Source organism: Haliotis rufescens, unplaced genomic scaffold (genome assembly GCF_023055435.1).
Source record: "Haliotis rufescens isolate VD_foot unplaced genomic scaffold, xgHalRufe1.0.p SCAF_6, whole genome shotgun sequence".
NCBI lineage: Eukaryota > Metazoa > Mollusca > Gastropoda > Lepetellida > Haliotidae > Haliotis > Haliotis rufescens.
In genome coordinates, this window is record NW_025964334.1 from 46,243,920 (window position 1) to 46,267,796 (window position 23,877).

At 47.4% G+C, this 23,877-nt stretch overlaps 2 protein-coding genes across 4 annotated transcripts in view; one reads left to right on the forward strand and one right to left on the reverse strand.

Moving 5' to 3' along the window:
- LOC124142912 (synaptojanin-1-like) overlaps positions 1-23,877 on the reverse strand; it is a 77,903-nt gene that overhangs the window by 9,506 nt on the left and 44,520 nt on the right. For both annotated transcript variants that reach the window (XM_046511629.2, XM_046511628.2), the window contains one exon: positions 1,844-3,430. In XM_046511629.2, the coding sequence (XP_046367585.2) occupies positions 1,844-3,430 (1,587 nt within the window). The remainder of the gene's footprint in view (positions 1-1,843; positions 3,431-23,877) is intronic.
- LOC124142916 (PIN2/TERF1-interacting telomerase inhibitor 1-like) lies at positions 204-17,960 on the forward strand. 2 transcript variants are annotated; one of them, XM_046511633.2, is made up of 6 exons: positions 204-356; positions 3,577-3,699; positions 4,518-4,689; positions 5,040-5,163; positions 5,938-6,509; positions 17,350-17,960. In XM_046511633.2, the coding sequence occupies exons 1-6, from the start codon at positions 284-286 to the stop codon at positions 17,606-17,608; spliced, it is 1,323 nt and encodes a 440-aa protein (XP_046367589.1). In that variant the 5' UTR covers positions 204-283; the 3' UTR covers positions 17,609-17,960. The 2 variants fall into 2 exon arrangements, with proteins under 2 accessions (XP_046367589.1, XP_046367590.1); XM_046511634.2 differs by having other exon boundaries at positions 5,938-6,520; positions 17,350-17,483.

The following is a 23,877-nucleotide window of genomic DNA, read 5'->3' on the forward strand; positions in this document are numbered from 1 at the left end:
GCCTCAATCTTCCCCTTGTCACTCTCTGGTCATCGTCATTTCAAATTTGCCTGTTCTCGGTTGTTGTGAGTGCGTCGTAGCTGATTGGTTGATTCTTGACAAAATGGTTTTGATTGGCTGTGATAACCGCCATTAGAAAGGACAAGAGCAAGCACGTTTCGAACTTTGACCTCAACTTTGAACTTTGTAATTGTAACATTCGATTTGATTGGAAAACACACAAGCGGCGGACCAATCCATTTAATCGTTACTTTTGAAGCACGGGAAACTACTTCCGTTCAAAATGGCGATGTTGGCTGAACCTCGACGTAAACAAAAAATATCGATAAATCCTCAAGGGACAAATTGGAGTAATGGTGTGTAACTACGATCAAATACTGTTTTTGAGAACTGTTACTTGTATCATGTCTGATGCCACTACCACAAAACACAGATCGAGAAAACTGCCAAAGGCATTTGACCACGTGGCCCAAATCATAAGGATATCGTTAGGCCTATGTTGTGCAAAGTAAAGGTGCTTCGAGAAGTGTGTGTTTTTGTGATATATGACATCATTAGGGTAATAAATTGAAAATGCTGAAATAACGTGACGTCTACGAATGTATGTCTGATTAATACAATGTCTGATTGATACAGCTTCTCATTGTTTATTATCAGCTGTGTCCCAGCAAGTGCAATCAACAACAGAGGGTGGGGATAACCGAAGATCGGGTTATGTATCTATAATACTCGAATCGTATCATAAATATAAATACAACTAATTTTCGGTATTTACTTCATTTATTACTTCGTTTACGATTCGTTCACAACCTGTTCAACATGTCATTTGAGTGTAACATAAAAATATAAAAATATCACTTACATATTATTAGAGACAATTTCCTCTCATCAGAAATGAATATTACTAAAAAATAATAGTTTTATGAAAATTCAGGCTAAAAAACGATAGGCTGTTTTGGTCATATTTTGAGTTGTTGGGTGCAGGCTAAGACGTTACCTCAGCAAAACGTCATCTGATCAAATTTACTAATTGTTGAGGGAAAACGGCACCTAATATTTTGAATAACGATAAGGGTGATTTATTTAGTAGTATATAAATACACATAATAAATATGTCACTTGTTTATACTAAGTTAGTTCATCAGTCTGGGTTTTTTTATATTCTATTGTAACCCAATGTCAGAGTTCATGAAATCAATCACCTCTTCTATAACATCTTACACAAAGGAGGGGGAAGTCTTCTTCGATGCTGCTTATTTGGTGCTGGCTTGAGGGTGGTTTACTTAGGGTATTTAGTGATGGCAGTGTTCCATGTAGCATAGCACTCTGTCATGAATCTTAAACTCAGTTTCAGCTTGACATTGAGTTAACTTGAGTAAAGGTACTTAAAACTTCAAAGCATGTGCTGTTTTCAAAATAAAGTAAGTTGCGAATCCCTTGTAGAGTCTGCAAGTAAATTGGAGTAGAGACTAATTTCTAATGTTGTAAGGCGACTAACATTTCAGAATTATTTGCAACTGCATGTGAACATGTGTGTTTTGTTTTATTTATTTATTAGTACTGAAAACCAAGTCTTAAGGTTAAAAAGAAAATAGGTGCCATTTTAGCCTGGCAATAGTAGCCGTTTTTACATCAGTCAAAGTGCTTTTTTCGCCAATTCAGTGGTTGCACAATGTGTAACCTGCTTGATTGTGTTTTGTTGTGCCCAAATACTGTAGTCATGGTATCAACCATGGAATTGCCTGTTTGGATTTGATTATTTGCAGACTCTCATTATGTAGCTGGAATATAGATGAATGTGACATATACCGGTAATAACATTCTCTCACACACTTGATCTTACCTTGCCCAACACAAACCGTCCCTCTTTCTTCTCTGATGCCTCCTCAGGCCCCTGTGTAGCTGTTGTGTCACTATTGTTGGAAGCTGCTTGGATCAGTGTTGCCAGATTGAAGCTTTTCTTTTCACAGTCCATTATTTTCATGCTATCTACTGACCATACAGCTCTACAAGGTGATTTTCCTTGTTCTGACTTGGTGTAGCCAAATGATTTAAGTTTCTTTTCAGCATATGGTTGAAGTTGTATAAAAGGTAACACAGCTTTTGTTTCCTGTCTTCCTGGTTTTACCAGTTGTTCAATCCATGGTGTAAATTGAACAAGGCTCTTGATAAGTGTGATTGTACCCTCATCAAGATGACCAATTGTTTGAGCTTCAAGCATTGCTTGAATGTGTGTCATGAACAGACCTACTTTCCCCTGTAGCAGAGGAGGATGTGGTATGTCTTTTGAAAGTTGAGTAAGAGAAGATTTGAATTGAATGCATTCGGTGAATCCTGTAAGTGATAATGGAGCATCTGGATGAGATATGCTAGGCAGTATGGCCTCCAGTTGCCAGGCTCCAGAGCAGGCAGTCAGGGGTTGATGTGGGTGAGCCAATGGTGCAGTGAGGGAGACCAGCGTGTAGGGAGAAGCTGTTGCTGGCTTGGGGAGGAGTTGTTGCTCTGCTCTGAGCATGGCCTGTGTGCTGTGTGATAGTTGCATAATGGTGGTCACCTCAGGAAGGTGTTGAGACAGAACCAAGACTTGTCTTCCTTGTTTGGCAATACATGTAGTGTGCTGGAACTGACCATCAAGGCAGACTATATGCTGTTGTTGGCTTTCTTTGGTACTCTCTGTAGAGCAACAACAGCGTTTGATCCCAGTATTACATATTGGTTGGACCTCAGGACTTGGGGAAATATTGGTACATTCTGTAGAGGGTACTTTCTGTTGGACCTCTGTTTCCAAGGGAGATCTGATGCCATTTATTGGTACTATTTGAGAAGCTTGGTCAGTTTTGTTGCTTGTGTATTGCTTGGCCATGCATGACATTTGAGTGTCATCACTTGAACTATTGAATGTTGCTTGAAAGTCATCATCATCATCATCATCATCATCATCATCATCCCTGCTCTTGAGGGAATGTGCAGTGGATATCTGAATCTCGGTACTGAGCAAAGGCTGAACAGAACTCGTGAAGCCTTCTCTGGCAGACGAGCTGTGTGTTTCAACTTGAGGGAGTGGCGAGATGTGAGTGATGTTATTGATGGGATATTCTAGGGGATCACTGTAGGTCTCGACTGCATCATCAGTAGATGGCTTTGTGTATGAGGCCGACTTTCCCTGCCACTCTAGGGGCTGTGTATAGGTTGTCACACCTCCACACGGTGGCCGTGTGTAGCTGCACAGTGTGTCCTCTGTGATGAAGGTCTGGCTGCAGGCTCGGTCCTCTGTAGACACAGGAAGCGTGAAGGTGATTGGAGTTTCTTCAGCACTGGCTAGGGGCTGGGAGAAGGTGATGAGAGGTGTGATAGTGTGCCACCAGGAGGACACCGCGCTGCCCACAGCCTTCATGGACACACTGCTCAGTGACCGCCACAGGGACTCAACCTGTCAACACAAACAATAGAGTTACAGAGTACCTCTGATAAAGAAACTTGTGGGTATCTGTGAGGTTAATGGTCACACTAGGAGAAACATAAAGGTCGACATGGCAGCATGAAGCTGTGTATTTTAGTTTTTATTTTATTTTGCAGATGGCAGCAAGTTTGGCCAGAAAATGTTGGAGAGAATGGGTTGGTCAAAGGGAAAGGGCCTGGGAGCTAATGAAGATGGCAGAGTTGAAAATGTGAAAGTCAGCTTTAAAAATGACCAGAAGGGTATGTGAAAATGATTGATGTAAACATCTGAATATTAGCATGGTAAAAGTAATCATGGTAAAAAAAAATCATAAAATGGGTTGTGAAGCCCCCCCCCCCCCCCAACCGTGATATTGCTGGAATATTTCTAAGAGCAACATAACAACCTAACTCACTCACTTATAAAATGAGCTTTGTTTGCTTTGCGAGTTCAGTTGAGGTTTTTCGACATTGCATCAGCAATTGTTTAGCTTTTTTCTAGTGATAATGCAATATAAGTTGTAGTAGGATCACGAGGAGTAAATTAGGTTTTATGCATCCAACGTTAGGTTTTATACCACGAGCCGGAGGGATGCAATTCCATATTGATAGAAAACAGCTTGATTGCGGTGTCGAGGCTACATCACGTGACTTTCGTTATCCCGGAAAAAGCATGCAGTTTTTTGCTAGTGGGGTTTAAGGGAGTTGCGTCCCTTGGGCACGCCAGAAACCTACGATTGTGGATTCGAATCCTGGTTCACCCCGATTATGTTTCTAGGTTTGTCCGCACCATACCCGTACTCGTGGGTTTCACCGAAGTGGTAAACATCAGAGACATGCATCACTTCGGGCTTTCCTCCCTCATTAAGCTGACACGCTGCGATATAACTGGAATAATGTTAAAAGCGTCGTTAAACCCAACTCACTCACTCTCACGCTCAGACATTTATTCCCCTTACAGGTGGGATACATCATAATTTATCAAGATCACATGAACCAATCAGATCTTGACATTCTGACATTGAGGAATGGTAATAGACATTGGGGCTACAGTGCTTGGGTCTTTGTTTGTGTTGCAGGAGTTGGGGCTACCAAGAACCAGGCAGATAACTGGATAGCTCACCAGGATGACTTCAACAGCTTGCTAGAAACACTGAATGAGGGTCACGGAGGAGGGGAGGTCGACTCCCCCACCACTCACCAGGTGGCCAACCTGGAGAAGAAGTCCCAGTCGTCACGAAGCAGAGTGCAGTATGTAATCAGGGTATCTCCAGCACCCTTCTGGGTGCTTCTGTTAGGGATCACTCAGATGCAGCGATATTGTTGTACTTCAGACTGACTCCTGACACAAGTGGATGAATGTCTCATGGTTTGAATTTAATATGTAACAGTTAATACAACCTTGTTTTTGAGACAAAAATTAAAAAGCTGCTCAGCTTATTTCTTTCTCCCCATCTCTATCTCTCTTTTTTCTCCCTCTCCCCCTCCTCCAATCCTTATATTTTATTATTTTAAGGGTAACGGATCTGTAAGCAATGTCTGCTACTCATGTTTTTGATGTTAGGATGTTGGTACAGGGTTGTCATGAATATACTTTGCAGTTATGGCAAGTTCACTAAAGGCAAAGACTTATCTTCAAGATCACATGAAGATCTCAAATGTATATTTGGTAAACGGGCAGTCAAACCTACCTCTGGAAAGGACTCTCCAGCACTGGAATCAGCAGTGAGTTACTACCAATGCATAAAACACTTGTTACACAAACAAGTTACATAGAATATGGAAACACGCTCTGTTGGCCTGTCTGACAGGCTTTATGTTCTGAGTATGAGAAAGCATTTAATATTTCTTCAGGAATCTTTGTGAACTCCAAGCATTTGCCAAGTGGTGAAGTCACGCCATTTGCAATTTGGTATGTTTCACATTTTCATTCACATTATTAGGAGAACAAGTTGAACCAAAGACGTCATAAACTTGATTTACATGAAAACAACTTTGACTTGAAATTGAGAGGGGATAATGTGTTATGATTTTTAGCAGAACTAAAAAATATTTAATGCTAAGTATCCCAATGTTATGTGTTTTCGGACGCTTAAGAAACATTCATATGTTTCTTGCTAATCACAAGTACAGCTGTAAAACATCTCACTCACTTATCACAGACAACTTTATCTTAAAAAACAGGCCATCATCTGAACATTATGGTTATTGCGCGAATAATCGCGATAAACATGGCCATCCGAAAACCTATGATCCGATGATGGTAATGCCTTATTAACTTTGAGATTAGTGCATAAAATACTTCATGTGTATGCTGTCTGAAGATGAGATGACTATATTTAGTAAATTCATCAACACTCACAGTAGGTGTGGTGGAGGAAATCATGATTTCTTATCAGTCATGTTTTTCAATGGAAATTCATGTACTAATGATTATGATTAAAAAAACTTTTAGACTTAGTGGTCTTACAGTAAGTGAATACTATCGATCTTTTGTAGGAATCCTCAGGGTCCGAAGACTCCAAGGCTGACACGTCACATGGCTTCAATACCATAAATAGCACCTCTACCATGCAAGAATACTTTGCTAAAAAGATGGCTGCCCTGAAGGGTCAGAGGTCATCACCATCAAGGGAAAATAACTCTGTACTAGTATCAGATAATATAGAACAGCCATCAGATAATATAGAACAGCCATCAGAGTCAGCAGCTGACACTCACAGTAGGAAGAAAAATAAGAAAAAGTCAAAACGAAAAAATAAGGACATAGAAGAAACTGAGAAAAATAATACAGACATGCATATAGAACCAGATAATATAGGCAGTTGTGACGTTGAGCCTCAGAAGAAGAAAAGTAAAAAGTGTAAAAGGAAACACTCAGAGACTGCAGACTTGGCTGGTGATGAGGAGCAAGTTGTGGACAACACAGATGGTGGTGAGGAGGAGCAAACACAGAAGAAGAAGGCCAAGAAGAGGAAAAGGGAGGACGAAGAGAATGAGAAAGAAGTAAAGGAACAGGTGACTCAGAAAAGCAAGAAGAAGAAGAAGAAAAAGAAGAAGTCAGCAGCTAGGCAAGTTGAAGGTGAAATTTGTAGTTATGGAGGTGGTATTGTGTTGCCAAGTGTGTGAATGAAACATTCACTTCCTCACCAATCTTGTGGCCAGTCCGCCACCCATCTAGTGTTGTCCCCCGCCTATCTAGTGTTGTCCCCCACCTAGCTTGTTGTCAGTCCCCCGCCCATCTAGTGTTGTCCCCCACCCATCTAGTGTTGTCCCCCACCTATCTAGTGTTGTCCGCCACCCATCTAGTGTTGTCCCCCACCCATCTAGTGTTGTCCCCCACCTAGCTTGTTGTCAGTCCCCCGCCTATCTAGTGTTGTCCCCCACCCATCTAGTGTTGTCCCCCACCTAGCTTGTTGTCAGTCCCCCGCCCATCTAGTGTTGTCCCCCACCCATCTAGTGTTGTCCCCCACCTAGCTTGTTGTCAGTCCCCCGCCCATCTAGTGTTGTCCCCCACCCATCTAGTGTTGTCCCCCACCTAGCTTGTTGTCAGTCCCCCACCCATCTAGTGTTGTCCCCCACCCATCTAGTGTTGTCCGCCACCCATCTAGTGTTGTCCCCCACCTAGCTTGTTGTCAGTCCCCCGCCCATCTAGTGTTGTCCCCCACCTAGCTTGTTGTCAGTCCCCCGCCTATCTAGTGTTGTCCCCCACCTAGCTTGTTGTCAGTCCCCCGCCTATCTAGTGTTGTCCCCCGCCCATCTAGTGTTGTCCCCCACCCATCTAGTGTTGTCCCCCACCTATCTAGTGTTGTCCGCCACCCATCTAGTGTTGTCCCCCACCCATCTAGTGTTGTCCCCCACCTAGCTTGTTGTCAGTCCCCCGCCTATCTAGTGTTGTCCCCCACCCATCTAGTGTTGTCCCCCACCCATCTAGTGTTGTCCCCCACCCATCTAGTGTTGTCCCCCACCCATCTAGTGTTGTCCCCCACCTAGCTTGTTGTCAGTCCCCCGCCTATCTAGTGTTGTCCCCCACCCATCTAGTGTTGTCCCCCACCTAGCTTGTTGTCAGTCCCCCACCCATCTAGTGTTGTCCCCCACCCATCTAGTGTTGTCCCCCACCTAGCTTGTTGTCAGTCCCCCACCCATCTAGTGTTGTCCCCCACCTAGCTTGTTGTCAGTCCCCCACCCATCTAGTGTTGTCCCCCACCTAGCTTGTGGTCAGTCCCCCACCCATCTAGTGTTGTCCCCCACCTAGCTTGTGGTCAGTCCCCCGCCCATCTAGTGTTGTCCCCCACCTAGCTTGTGGTCAGTCCCCCACCCATCTAGTGTTGTCCCCCACCTAGCTTGTGGTCAGTCCCCCACCCATCTAGTGTTGTCCCCCACCTAGCTTGTTGTCAGTCCCCCACCCATCTAGTGTTGTCCCCCACCTAGCTTGTTGTCAGTCCCCCACCCATCTAGTGTTGTCCCCCACCTAGCTTGTTGTCAGTCCCCCGCCCATCTAGTGTTGTCCCCCACCTAGCTTGTTGTCAGTCCCCCGCCCATCTAGTGTTGTCCCCCACCTAGCTTGTTGTCAGTCCCCCACCCATCTAGTGTTGTCCCCCACCTAGCTTGTGGTCAGTCCCCCGCCTATCTAGTGTTGTCCCCCACCTAGCTTGTTGTCAGTCCCCCACCCATCTAGTGTTGTCCCCCACCTTGTTGTCCCCCACCTAGCTTGTTGTCAGTCCCCCGCCCATCTAGTGTTGTCCCCCACCCATCTAGTGTTGTCCCCCACCTAGCTTGTTGTCAGTCCCCCACCCATCTAGTGTTGTCCCCCACCCATCTAGTGTTGTCCCCCACCTAGCTTGTTGTCAGTCCCCCACCCATCTAGTGTTGTCCCCCGCCTAGCTTGTTGTCAGTCCCCCGCCCATCTAGTGTTGTCCCCCGCCTAGCTTGTTGTCAGTCCCCCACCCATCTAGTGTTGTCCCCCACCTAGCTTGTGGTCAGTCCCCCACCCATCTAGTGTCGTCCCCCACCCAGCTAGTGTTGTCCCCCACCTAGCTTGTGGTCAGTCCCCCGCCTATCTAGTGTTGTCCCCCACCTAGCTTGTGGTCAGTCCCCCACCCATCTAGTGTTGTCCCCCACCTAGCTTGTTGTCAGTCCCCCACCCATCTAGTGTTGTCCCCCACCCATCTAGTGGCCACAGTCGTCCCCCGCCCATCTAGTGTTGTCCCCCACCTAGCTTGTTGTCAGTCCCCCACCCATCTAGTGTTGTCCCCCACCCATCTAGTGGCCACAGTCGTCCCCCGCCCATCTAGTGTTGTCCCCCACCCATCTAGTGTTGTCCCCCACCTAGCTTGTTGTCAGTCCCCCACCCATCTAGTGTTGTCCCCCACCTAGCTTGTGGTCAGTCCCCCGCCCATCTAGTGTTGTCCCCCACCCATCTAGTGGCCACAGTCGTCCCCCGCCCATCTAGTGTTGTCCCCCACCCATCTAGTGTTGTCCCCCACCTAGCTTGTTGTCAGTCCCCCACCCATCTAGTGTTGTCCCCCACCTAGCTTGTGGTCAGTCCCCCGCCCATCTAGTGTTGTCCCCCACCCATCTAGTGGCCACAGTCGTCCCCCGCCCATCTAGTGTTGTCCCCCACCTAGCTTGTTGTCAGTCCCCCACCCATCTAGTGTTGTCCCCCACCTAGCTTGTGGTCAGGCCCCCGCCCATCTAGTGTTGTCCCCCACCCATCTAGTGGCCACAGTCGTCCCCCGCCCATCTAGTGTTGTCCCCCACCTAGCTTGTTGTCAGTCCCCCGCCCATCTTGTGTCCCCCACCTAGCTTGTTGTCAGTCCCCCGCCCATCTAGTGTTGTCCCTCACCTAGCTTGTGGTCACTCCCCCGCCTATCTAGTGTTGTCCCCCACCTAGCTTGTTGTCAGTCCCCCACCCATCTAGTGTTGTCCCCAACCTATCTTGTGGTCAGTCCCCCGCCTATCTAGTGTTGTCCCCCACCTAGCTTGTGGTCAGTCCCCCGCCCATCTAGTGTTGTCCCCCACCTAGCTTGTTGTCAGTCCCCCACCCATCTAGTGTTGTCCCCAACCTATCTTGTGGTCAGTCCCCCACCCATCTAGTGGTCCCCAACCTATCTAGTGTTGTCCCCTACCCATCTAGTGGCCACAGACGTCCCCCGCCCATCTAGTGTTGTCCCCCACCTAGCTTGTGGTCAGTCCCCCGCCCATCTAGTGTTGTCCCCCACCTAGCTTGTGGTCAGTCCCCCACCCATCTAGTGTTGTCCCCCACCCATCTAGTGGCCACAGTCGTCCCCCGCCCATCTAGTGTTGTCCCCCACCTAGCTTGTGGTCAGTCCCCCACCCATCTAGTGTTGTCCCCCGCCTAGCTTGTGGTCAGTCCCCCACCCATCTAGTGTTGTCCCCCACCTAGCTTGTGGTCAGTCCCCCACCCATCTAGTGTTGTCCCCGGCCTATCTAGTGTTGTCCCCCGCCCATCTAGTGTTGTCCCCCACCCATCTAGTGGCCACAGTCGTCCCCCGCCCATCTAGTGTTGTCCCCCACCTAGCTTGTTGTCAGTCCCCCACCCATCTAGTGTTGTCCCCCACCTAGCTTGTGGTCAGTCCCCCGCCCATCTAGTGTTGTCCCCCACCCATCTAGTGGCCACAGTCGTCCCCCGCCCATCTAGTGTTGTCCCCCACCTAGCTTGTTGTCAGTCCCCCACCCATCTAGTGTTGTCCCCCACCTAGCTTGTGGTCAGGCCCCCGCCCATCTAGTGTTGTCCCCCACCCATCTAGTGGCCACAGTCGTCCCCCGCCCATCTAGTGTTGTCCCCCACCTAGCTTGTTGTCAGTCCCCCACCCATCTAGTGTTGTCCCCCACCTAGCTTGTGGTCAGTCCCCCGCCTATCTAGTGTTGTCCCCCACCCATCTAGTGGCCTTAGTCGTCCCCCGCCCATCTAGTGTTGTCCCCCACCCATCTAGTGTTGTCCCCCACCCATCTAGTGTTGTCCCCCACCTAGCTTGTGGTCAGTCCCCCGCCTATCTAGTGTTGTCCCCCACCTAGCTTGTGGTCAGTCCCCCGCCTATCTAGTGTTGTCCCCCACCTAGCTTGTGGTCAGTCCCCCACCCATCTAGTGTTGTCCCCCACCTAGCTTGTTGTCAGTCCCCCACCCATCTAGTGTTGTCCCCCACCTAGCTTGTGGTCAGTCCCCCACCCATCTAGTGTTGTCCCCCACCTAGCTTGTGGTCAGTCCCCCACCCATCTAGTGTTGTCCCCCACCTAGCTTGTTGTCAGTCCCCCACCCATCTAGTGTTGTCCCCCACCTAGCTTGTGGTCAGTCCCCCACCCATCTAGTGTTGTCCCCCACCTAGCTTGTTGTCAGTCCCCCGCCCATCTAGTGTTGTCCCCCACCCATCTAGTGGCCTTAGTCGTCCCCCGCCCGTCTAGTGTTGTCCCCCACCTAGCTTGTTGTCAGTCCCCCACCCATCTAGTGTTGTCCCCCACCTAGCTTGTGGTCAGTCCCCCACCCATCTAGTGTTGTCCCCCACCTAGCTTGTTGTCAGTCCCCCGCCCATCTAGTGTTGTCCCCCACCCATCTAGTGGCCTTAGTCGTCCCCCGCCTATCTAGTGTTGTCCCCCACCTAGCTTGTGGTCAGTCCCCCACCCATCTAGTGTTGTCCCCCACCTAGCTTGTTGTCAGTCCCCCACCCATCTAGTGTTGTCCCCCACCTAGCTTGTGGTCAGTCCCCCACCCATCTAGTGTTGTCCCCCACCTAGCTTGTGGTCAGTCCCCCACCCATCTAGTGTTGTCCCCCACCTAGCTTGTTGTCAGTCCCCCACCCATCTAGTGTTGTCCCCCACCTAGCTTGTGGTCAGTCCCCCACCCATCTAGTGTTGTCCCCCACCTAGCTTGTGGTCAGTCCCCCAGCCATCTAGTGTTGTCCCCCACCTAGCTTGTTGTCAGTCCCCCACCCATCTAGTGTTGTCCCCCACCTAGCTTGTGGTCAGTCCCCCACCCATCTAGTGTTGTCCCCCACCTAGCTTGTTGTCAGTCCCCCGCCCATCTAGTGTTGTCCCCCGCCTATCTAGTGTTGTCCCCCACCTAGCTTGTGGTCAGTCCCCCACCCATCTAGTGTTGTCCCCCACCCATCTAGTGGCCTTAGTCGTCCCCCGCCTATCTAGTGTTGTCCCCCACCTAGCTTGTTGTCAGTCCCCCGCCCATCTAGTGTTGTCCCCCACCCATCTAGTGGCCTTAGTCGTCCCCCGCCTATCTAGTGTTGTCCCCCACCCATCTAGTGTTGTCCCCCGCCCATCTAGTGTTGTCCCCCACCCATCTAGTGGCCTTAGTCGTCCCCCGCCTATCTAGTGTTGTCCCCCACCTAGCTTGTGGTCAGTCCCCCACCCATCTAGTGTTGTCCCCCACCTAGCTTGTTGTCAGTCCCCCGCCCATCTAGTGTTGTCCCCCACCCATCTAGTGGCCTTAGTCGTCCCCCGCCTATCTAGTGTTGTCCCCCACCTAGCTTGTGGTCAGTCCCCCGCCTATCTAGTGTTGTCCCCCACCTAGCTTGTGGTCAGTCCCCCACCCATCTAGTGTTGTCCCCCACCTAGCTTGTTGTCAGTCCCCCACCCATCTAGTGTTGTCCCCCACCTAGCTTGTGGTCAGTCCCCCACCCATCTAGTGTTGTCCCCCACCTAGCTTGTTGTCAGTCCCCCGCCCATCTAGTGTTGTCCCCCACCCATCTAGTGGCCTTAGTCGTCCCCCGCCCGTCTAGTGTTGTCCCCCACCTAGCTTGTTGTCAGTCCCCCACCCATCTAGTGTTGTCCCCCACCTAGCTTGTGGTCAGTCCCCCACCCATCTAGTGTTGTCCCCCACCTAGCTTGTTGTCAGTCCCCCGCCCATCTAGTGTTGTCCCCCACCCATCTAGTGGCCTTAGTCGTCCCCCGCCTATCTAGTGTTGTCCCCCACCTAGCTTGTGGTCAGTCCCCCACCCATCTAGTGTTGTCCCCCACCTAGCTTGTTGTCAGTCCCCCACCCATCTAGTGTTGTCCCCCACCTAGCTTGTGGTCAGTCCCCCACCCATCTAGTGTTGTCCCCCACCTAGCTTGTGGTCAGTCCCCCACCCATCTAGTGTTGTCCCCCACCTAGCTTGTTGTCAGTCCCCCACCCATCTAGTGTTGTCCCCCACCTAGCTTGTGGTCAGTCCCCCACCCATCTAGTGTTGTCCCCCACCTAGCTTGTGGTCAGTCCCCCACCCATCTAGTGTTGTCCCCCACCTAGCTTGTTGTCAGTCCCCCACCCATCTAGTGTTGTCCCCCACCTAGCTTGTGGTCAGTCCCCCACCCATCTAGTGTTGTCCCCCACCTAGCTTGTTGTCAGTCCCCCGCCCATCTAGTGTTGTCCCCCACCCATCTAGTGGCCTTAGTCGTCCCCCGCCCGTCTAGTGTTGTCCCCACCTAGCTTGTGGTCAGTCCCCCGCCTATCTAGTGTTGTCCCCCACCCATCTAGTGTTGTCCCCCACCTAGCTTGTTGTCAGTCCCCCACCCAGCTAGTGTTGTCCCCCACCTAGCTTGTGGTCAGTCCCCCGCCTATCTAGTGTTGTCCCCCACCTAGCTTGTGGTCAGTCCCCCACCCATCTAGTGTTGTCCCCCACCTAGCTTGTTGTCAGTCCCCCACCCATCTAGTGTTGTCCCCCACCTAGCTTGTGGTCAGTCCCCCACCCATCTAGTGTTGTCCCCCACCTAGCTTGTGGTCAGTCCCCCACCCATCTAGTGTTGTCCCCCACCTAGCTTGTTGTCAGTCCCCCACCCATCTAGTGTTGTCCCCCACCTAGCTTGTGGTCAGTCCCCCACCCATCTAGTGTTGTCCCCCACCTAGCTTGTTGTCAGTCCCCCGCCCATCTAGTGTTGTCCCCCACCCATCTAGTGGCCTTAGTCGTCCCCCGCCCGTCTAGTGTTGTCCCCCACCTAGCTTGTTGTCAGTCCCCCGCCCATCTAGTGTTGTCCCTCACCTAGCTTGTGGTCAGTCCCCCGCCTATCTAGTGTTGTCCCCCACCCATCTAGTGTTGTCCCCCACCTAGCTTGTTGTCAGTCCCCCACCCATCTAGTGTTGTCCCCCACCCATCTAGTGTTGTCCCCCGCCTATCTAGTGTTGTCCCCCGCCTATCTAGTGTTGTCCCCCACCTAGCTTGTTGTCAGTCCCCCGCCCATCTAGTGTTGTCCCTCACCTAGCTTGTGGTCAGTCCCCCGCCTATCTAGTGTTGTCCCCCACCCATCTAGTGTTGTCCCCCACCTAGCTTGTGGTCAGTCCCCCGCCTATCTAGTGTTGTCCCCCACCTAGCTTGTGGTCAGTCCCCCACCCATCTAGTGTTGTCCCCCACCTAGCTTGTGGTCAGTCCCCCACCCATCTAGTGTTGTCCCCCACCTAGCTTGTGGTCAGTCCCCCACCCATCTAGTGTTGTCCCCCGCCTATCTAGTGTTGTCCCCCACCCATCTAGTGTTGTCCCCCACCTAGCTTGTTGTCAGTCCCCCGCCTATCTAGTGTTGTCCCCCACCCATCTAGTGTTGTCCCCCACCTAGCTTGTTGTCAGTCCCCCACCCATCTAGTGTTGTCCCCCACCCATCTAGTGTTGTCCCCCGCCTATCTAGTGTTGTCCCCCACCCATCTAGTGTTGTCCCCCACCTAGCTTGTGGTCAGTCCCCCACCCATCTAGTGTTGTCCCCCACCTAGCTTGTGGTCAGTCCCCCACCCATCTAGTGTTGTCCCCCGCCTATCTAGTGTTGTCCCCCACCCATCTAGTGTTGTCCCCCACCCATCTAGTGTTGTCCCCCACCTATCTAGTGTTGTCCCCCACCTATCTAGTGTTGTCCCCCACCTATCTAGTGTTGTCCCCCACCCATCTAGTGTTGTCCCCCGCCTATCTAGTGTTGTCCCCCACCTATCTAGTGTTGTCCCCCGCCTATCTAGTGTTGTCCCCCACCCATCTAGTGTTGTCCCCCACCTAGCTTGTGGTCAGTCCCCCGCCTATCTAGTGTTGTCCCCCACCTAGCTTGTGGTCAGTCCCCCACCCATCTAGTGTTGTCCCCCACCTAGCTTGTGGTCAGTCCCCCACCCATCTAGTGTTGTCCCCCGCCTATCTAGTGTTGTCCCCCACCCATCTAGTGTTGTCCCCCACCTATCTAGTGTTGTCCCCCACCTATCTAGTGTTGTCCCCCACCTATCTAGTGTTGTCCCCCACCTATCTAGTGTTGTCCCCCACCCATCTAGTGTTGTCCCCCACCTATCTAGTGTTGTCCCCCGCCTATCTAGTGTTGTCCCCCACCTATCTAGTGTTGTCCCCCACCTATCTAGTGTTGTCCCCCACCTATCTAGTGTTGTCCCCCACCTATCTAGTGTTGTCCCCCACCCATCTAGTGTTGTCCCCCACCTATCTAGTGTTGTCCCCCGCCTATCTAGTGTTGTCCCCCACCTATCTAGTGTTGTCCCCCACCCATCTAGTGTTGTCCCCCACCCATCTAGTGTTGTCCCCCGCCTATCTAGTGTTGTCCCCCACCCATCTAGTGTTGTCCCTCACCTAGCTTGTGGTCAGTCCCCAGCCTATCTAGTGTTGTCCCCCACCTAGCTTGTGGTCAGTCCCCAGCCTATCTAGTGGCCTTAGTCGTCCCCCACCCATCTAGTGTTGTCCCCACCTAGCTTGTGGTCAGTCCCCAGCCTATCTAGTGTTGTCCCCCACCTAGCTTGTTGTCAGTCCCCCACCCATCTAGTGTTGTCCCCCACCTAGCTTGTTGTCAGTCCCCCGCCCATCTAGTGGTCCCCAACCTATCTAGTGTTGTCCCCCACCTAGCTTGTGGTCAGTCCCCCACCCATCTAGTGGTCCCCAACCCATCTAGTGTTGTCCCCCACCTAGCTTGTGGTCAGTCCCCCGCCCATCTAGTGTTGTCCCCCACCTAGCTTGTGGTCAGTCCCCCACCCATCTAGTGTTGTCCCCCACCCATCTAGTGTTGTCCCCCACCTAGCTTGTTGTCAGTCCCCCACCCAGCTAGTGTTGTCCCCCACCCATCTAGTGGCCACAGTCGTCCCCCACCCATCTAGTGTTGTCCCCCACCTAGCTTGTTGTCAGTCCCCCGCCCATCTAGTGTTGTCCCCCACCTAGCTTGTGGTCAGTCCCCCGCCTATCTAGTGTTGTCCCCCACCTAGCTTGTGGTCAGTCCCCCGCCTACAATAAGTGGAACCGGTAACGACACGCAACACGTACCTCCCTCCATCGCACTTTGCACAGTTTCAAGAAAGGTCCCAATTATTTGAAGGAAATAGGCATTATTTAGTAACACAATTATTATGAAAATTAAAATAAATAATAATAATAATATTTCCTAAAACCATAACACGTAAATGCATGATCGTCATCTATTTGGGGGAGCTTTTCGTAAAATCCTAAATATATCCACCATGTTTTCGTTTCGTTGCTACAACAAAGGATGTTATGACTACCACTTCAAAACAGAAAGACGGGAACTTTCAAAAACGCATAGACGGGAAATAAGAATAATGAATAATGTTTCGAGAAAGCAATTGTTTATATATATTCACTGGGTATTATTTTATATTTTTTTTTTTAAAAGTGTGAATTTTATTTTTGCTATTAATGGGATATTTTGCAAAAAAATCAAATTTTTCATCATGTATATTTGCTTGTTTGATGAATACATGTATTGTTTTTCTTTTAAACTCTGATATTTAACCTCTCGTACCTGTCCCATTTGATTTTAGATTTAAACATGTATGATTTTCTCTTCAGCTTGTATTTATTTGTAGATTAATTTAATGATAAACTAAAGACAAAATAACTGACACGAATGTGACCCAAAAGAAATATAGGGAGAACTCAGCGATTCAACACCATTGATACACTGGGTAAGGTAGATTGTACTCTACGGGCTTACACAAAGGGAAACCACTCCCATCTAAAGTATAAACTAAGATTAGCTGCCCTTGATTTATTGAAAAGGTCACGGATGTTACAAATCCCTTGCGGGGCGACTTAGGTTTTTATCCTTCCCTTGTTTAGCGAAAAGGTATGTTGTTTCGCATTTCATTCAGTATTGAGTCGGATGGGAATATTCCTTTCAGCTATCGACTCGATAGTTATGTGTTTAACTATGGTAATTAACGATATTTCTGACGTTAAATCTGTGGTGCGTTCTTCATGTTGTTTAAGTGTCGATTCAAATTATAAAGTTTAACAAAATAAAGGGGGCGGTCGGGTAGCCTGGTGGTTAAAGCATTCGCTCGTCACGCCGAAGACCCGGGTTCGATTCCCGACATGGGTACATTGTGTGAAGCCCATTTCTTCGTGATATCGCTAAAAGCGGCGTAAAACAATACTCACTCACTCACTAACAAAATAAAGAGGCAATGTTTGAACGTAAAGCAGATTATTTATGTGAAACAGACCAAGCCTTGCATGCCATTTTGTCATGTTTATTCAGGGACTACAATGATCTTAGCTACTTAAGATTGGTCCGGACCAATTGTAAGTTTCGATTGTAGCTTACAATGATCTTAGCCTACAATCGCTTTGTGCAAGTGGATGGCGATTGTAGCCAAAGCCTAAGATCGCGATCTTAAGGATATACAATAATTGTAGCACTAAGATCGCTTTGTGCAAGTGGACCCTGGTACCGACTTCATTATGTAGAGATAGCTGTGATATAGCTTTAATATAGGCGCCATATTACTCAATGCAGTGTAAAATTTTATTATTTGTTTTAAATCCCGCATCAGATTAACCCCACAAATAGCTAGAAAAAGCAGCGATTACCCTACAGTCTTTAATTTTGACAATATCACATGATTTCATAATGCATTTGAACAAGTGTTGTTGCGGGCAATATTGTTCATTTCAAAATGGAACTGAGTGAAATATTATTTATCTGCAGTGTAGAGAGCAGTGAGCTTGGAGGACACAGGAGGAAGAATGGAAGCAAGTTGTCAAACAGGAGACCCGGGCTGCGGCCACAGAAACTCCCTCATCTAGTGCAGAGTGCTTGTGCCTCCTTCAGAGGTGCCAATGTGGCATCTATTGACGGATATAATAAATCATCACACTCAGTTTCAGAGTTGCTGAAGAGAATTGAAAGTAAACATAACTTGGTATTGTGGCAAATGAAGGCAAAGAAACAAGATAAACAACTCTGAATGCAACAAATGATGAACATGGCCATGACCAGTTTGAACACTGACAATGAAGAATGGGCATTAAGGACACTTTCTGTATTGTCATGACAACAGTGTTGTGAAGGTAATATTGATGTACCATCACTGTGTTGCTAGGCAGAGCTGACTGAAGGGCTTTCAAGGAAACTACAATGAGGCCACAATTCTGAGGATGACAGCATCTCCACAAGAAGACATCAAGTAGCGAAACTCTTCCCCTTTCTTACTGTACGTGCTGTATGTGACATAGAAATATAACTATTATGACAAAACAGGTGTCAGAAAGATGTGATATTATGCTGTTGATGGATTGTTGATTAAAAATGTATTTACACCAGTGTCCTATTTCTCTATCATCCATGGAATACATCCAGTAAATGGATTGGTCACACATGAATGCAAGCGAAATCACATATTATTGTGCTCCTGAAACTTGAAACACATGTGAGTATCTTCAATCAATTGCAGACATCAATCCCTAGAATAATACTTTTATTAATGTGGTTCTCAAAAAGTAGCGTCATGTGAACTATTTTAAACTCCACATCATTGACGCATTATGTCTGGTTCAGTCAGTGCTTACCACAAGATGATGTATAGGATTTAGGAGTTTATAGTTTCACGACTTATTTTTGAGGTCTGATAAAACACAAACTACCTACCTACCTACCAACCACAATATCTTGTTTTAGGGACTGCCTTCATGGTCTAGTGGAATAGAGCGGAAGATCGCATACAAGCACGTTATTTGATCGACATTGAGGAACATGAAGTTCAATTGGCTTAGTTTATTTCAAAAGTATCAACTATTTTTTCTCACATCATTAAGTAGCTCCCTGTTGTACTGCATTGATTGGGCATGTGTGAGGTCCATTGTCTGATGCGGGGAAGTCAAATGGTTCATGATACATGTTTCTGATAGGGACATTTTTAGGGCATTCAGGAAATGGTGGGGATGTCTGCTTCTGTTTTCACATGTCATGCAAACACCTGTCTAGTTACAATTTACAGCTGGAGATCTGAGCATTACGATGCAGTAGACACAGTGTCAGAGTCTGTCCAAAATTAATTGTCATATTGCACCATTTCACAGTGCTAGGTTAATATTTGAAGCTGGTTGGGTTTGAGAAAGACGAGATTTTAAATAAATACCTACTGTTTATACATGAATATGTCCATGGATAGTGTGAGGGGTTGGGAACTTCAGGACAAGATCTTGTCGTCCATGCCTTGTGGGTGGATAGTTTTGAGGTCAAAGACCTATTTTAATTCAATGGGTTGGTGCTAAGCCGTGCTCTGATCTGACTCGGGGTCTGGTTTCAGCTATGATCAGATTATCAATATGTCCAGTCAAGATATTTTATGTAAAGTGAAATTATGGGAAAATTGCGTTTTGGTTATTATTCCAAATTGACCAAACTGTCCTGGTCAGCTTAGTTTTAGAAATGAAACATGATAGGAAGGCATGATTTTGACTAACACCTTTGTCATGGGCTTACATAAATGTCATAGGTTTCAATAATATGGGAAGGACATATGCACCAAGATAGGGAGATTAACAAGTCAGTCTGTGATGACCGATCGCATCATCATCATCATCCGTTTATGTGAACCCTTCAGTGACAGACGAGTGAAGCCAGGTGAATGTTTGATATGTTTTATTATGTGTCTACAGTGTGGTTCCTAGAAGGCTATGTACATCAACACAGTCAACAAACAACAATACTGTCATGAGTCATGGAATGTTTCTCCATACAACGTGAAAGACTAGATAATGCCAACAAAAACATTGATGGTTGCTTCTCTGAATCTGTCCTCACCAACAAACATGCGGGACAATGTTTTTCACTAAGTCAAAATTCATATATCCAGAAGCAATCATTTCCTGCCATTTTTCCACATGAAAATAAAAGGGCTCATCAGTTTTCTGTAAGTCATTATTTTGCCCGTTTTATCAGCCTATGTGGTAGAACTATGGCATGTACTACTTGTATGTGATGTAGTTTACAGGTACGCCTGCACCAAGATGCTCACTTCTATTACTACAGTTATAACGTCAACAGGCCACTGCCACCATTACATGCCAACCAAGATGGCTGCCACACTGAAAGGACGACATGTTTCTCTACCTACACATCAGCAGATGAAACATTCAACTTTTGGCATTGATTAAGTGTGTTGTGTGTTTTGAAGAAAATGTACATCTCTGAATAAGGATAAATGAAAACCAACATAACCATGTCAGTATGTGATTTCTTTGGCCATAAATCAAGAAAATAAGCCAATTACATTCATAAAAATTATCCGAAGGGAAAGTATGCCACTGTTGTGGTCCCTACTGATTATGCTTGCAGTCACTGACACCTCGAGGGAAGCAGTAGCTGTAGATGAACAATGATGAGTGGGGCACACTACGACTGTGTAGAGATCCATGTGATCTGTGAGAAGTGGGTGTACCCCAGACACTGAACCATAGCTCTGTATAGCGATGCACAGACGTGATTGGGAGGGGGCACTACAACTCCCTGTGTATAGAGATCCGTGTGATCTGTGAGAAGTGGTTGTACCCCAGACACTGAACCATAGCTCTGTATAGAGATGCAGTTTGATGAGGGTGGGCACAGACGTGATGGGGAGGGGGCACTACAACTCCCTGTGTATGGAGATCCATGTGATCTGTGAGAAGTGGTTGTACCCTAGACACTGAACCATAGCTCTGTATAGAGATGCAGTTTGATGAGGGTGGGCACAGACGTGATGGGGAGGGGGCACTACAACTCCCTGTGTATGGAGATCCATGTGATCTGTGAGAAGTGGGTGTACCCCAGACACTGAACCATAGCTCTGTATAGAGATGCAGTTTGATGAGGGTGGGCACGGACGTGATGGGGAGGGGGCACTACAACTCCCTGTGTATAGAGATCCATGTGATCTGTGAGAAGTGGGTGTACCCCAGACACTGAACCATAGCTCTGTATAGAGATGCACAGACGTGATGGGGAGGGGGCACTACAACTCCCTGTGTATAGAGATCCATGTGATCTGTGAGAAGTGGTTGTACCCCAGACACTGAACCATAGCTCTGTATAGAGATGCAGTTTGATGAGGGTGGGCACAGACGTGATGGGGAGGGGGCACTACAACTCCCTGTGTATGGAGATCCGTGTGATCTGTGAGAAGTGGGTGTACCCCAGACACTGAACCATAGCTCTGTATAGAGATGCACAGACGTGATGGGGAGGGGGCACTACAACTCCCTGTGTATAGAGATCCGTGTGATCTGTGAGAAGTGGGTGTACCCCAGACACTGAACCATAGCTCTGTATAGAGATGCAGTTTGATGAGGGTGGGCACAGACGTGATGGGGAGGGGGCACTACAACTCCCTGTGTATGGAGATCCAAACTTGAAAAGCACCAAAGTCGACTGAGTTAGCCCCAGTTGGTCACAACACATTTCAATGAAGGAGCAAGATGGACAATGCAGAATTGAGTGATTGAATTGGGTTTGAACACCAATTTGAATAGTTCTTTAGTTTTATCATAGTTTCAGTTTAACATAGTGGGAAACCCAAATTAAAGTAGGTCATGGATGTTTACCACGCATCATGATCGTAGGGTTCTGGCATTCAAAAGGGACACAACTCTACAGAGACTTGCTGCACCTACAATGACTGGACCACTGAGCAGGTCAGACCAGCCAAATCAGACAGGGAAATGTTTAAGTAGTCTTTTGTAAGTTCAGAAGAATTGAATTGATTTAATAGAACATGATCTAAATTATTACTTTTTCTTTTGCTTCAACACTTCATTTGCTTAATATATCCACATAGTAATGAGCAAGTTGGCCAATATTCCATGACCCTGTGGAATGTGAGCTGGACATGGAAGTTCTTTGTGTCTACGTATAGACAGAATACAGCCTTCAGCATTGTGCGGATGGGGTGCTGACTACACAGATGAGATTCACATGGATCAAACAACTGCTGCAAACAAACAAGAATATCACAGGCTGTCTGCTGTGAGAAGCTGTATACAGCATAGCACTGAATAGAATACTGTAAATCATTGGTCACATCTAGACAAGACCCGAGAAGATCCGGGGTAAAATAGGTCTTCAGCAACCCATTCTTGACATAAAAGGCGACTATGCTTGTCGTAAGAGGTGACTAATGGGATCGGGTGGTCAGCTCACTGACTTTGTTGATGCATGTCATCGATCCCAGTTGTGTGGATCGATGCTCATGACATCAATCACTGGATTGTCTGGTCCAGACTCAATTATTTACAGACCGCCGTCATATAGCTGGAACATTGCTGAGTGTGGCGTAAAACAACAAACCAAACCAAAAACATCTGGACAATGATGTTCACTAGGCTGTACCAGTTGTGTTAAAGGGGGTTCTGGTCAAGGTAATAGGATTCGTTTAGCCTTATGTGACCAGGTTAAGTTACTGCGCTGTATATACATGTATCCGGGAGAGGACACTGATAGTCTTGGTACACTGGCATGAGAGGAGATTGTGCAGTAGCAATATGTAGGAGCCATTAATTACCGAGCGTTACTGCAAAAATGTGATTGTTTAAAATTATCTACCTTTGGACGGGGAATAACAACACCTTTTTAGGACCACAGAATTTGCATTAGTTGAGAAATGAGCAAAACTCTAAGAAAGAATTTGAAAGTAAGCATGTGTGTTTATGTGGATGAGCATCAGACCTTGTCCTGTTTCCTTTGGACTTGTGACAACAGTAAATGTAACAGTTGGGCTATAATGTATTTAAAAGTCTGATCTCAAGGTGTCAAGAATTTTATTCGAATATACACATGTACATTATATAAGCACCACCTATTTCAAAATCCAATTCCAAAAAGTAATGACAAACCCTGATGTGAACTCAATTGAACACCTTTGGCATTATCTTGGCCACCAAGTGAGAGCTAGAGACCCCGAATGAACTGTCCCTGGCACTGCAGCGGGAATGGCAGAGTACCAGGCGTTCTGTTTGTCAATTTACAACTCTTTTGTCATGTTTCCAACAATGAATCACACCAGTCAATTTTTTAATGTACTACATATCCAAGAAAGTGGGTGGTGCTTAATTAATGCTAATGTGTAAGTTTGAATTCTTGGACCCAAGTTGTTTGACTTAGATCTAGATGAAGGCAATACAAACATGTTGCAAAAAGATCTCACAGAGACTACACAGACTTTGTCTTATTCTCATGAGGTTCAAACATTTTTGGGGCCATATTAACCATACTTATGAACTTTATGAAATTAGCTAGCCAGGAGTCCAAAACTTGAAAGTTTAAAGAAGAAAAACAATCCATTTCAGCCATTTTTATGCTATTATTTAAAAGTTTTCCAGTGGACCTAATAGGCCCTTTATCCTACTTCGTCCTTGGTATAATGTTAATTTCCTTACACGTAAAGGGGGATAACTCAGAGTTGCATATATGTAAAACAAGTATACCATACACATCTTAAAAAGTCCACATTAACAATGTAAACCAATAATGGCTGTATAAAAAGACAATGTACAAAAAGATATCTACAAAGTCTCTATAACAAATCTTGCAAAAAAAAGTGTAACAAACAGCTTCTATTACACAGGTGGTATTATGCTGGGGGACGGGGGAATTCTCACTCTGGCAAGACTAGGGACGCATCTACTCAAAGATCCATTTACACTAACCAGAAAATTGTTGCCTACCATTTGGTGTGTAAAATAAATACCATGTGTTATTTACAATGAATGTCTTCACAACATTCTAAATTCTCACACAGGTGACTTTCTAGATTAACAAGTACAGGACTTTTTGATGAAATAAATACCCTATCTCCTTACACTATACACAGCGATCTGTGATATCTACAGCTAGAGCACCTGACATGCCTAGTTTGTCTAGATCTACTTGAAGTGGCTCCTCCATGTACAGTGTGTAGCCAGCGCTGTTCACCCACCCTGCCATGATGCCTCCTACTGTCTTGGTGGGACAGGGGGTACTGCAGCTGGGCGACTGGGTACAGGGGGAGGACCCGTCATTGGGGGAGGGGCAACATCCGGTGGGCCAGGGCGGACAGGGATAGGGGGAGGGGGTAGATTGGGTGGGGGTATAGAAGGGGGCATATTTGAGCTTTGGGACCTATCTGAATCCTGGGCTTCAACTTCTGGTGGAAATGAATCTAGCCTGGGTGGAGGTGGGGGTGGTTCAGTGGGGCAGCTGGGTGGAGCAGGAGGGGACTCC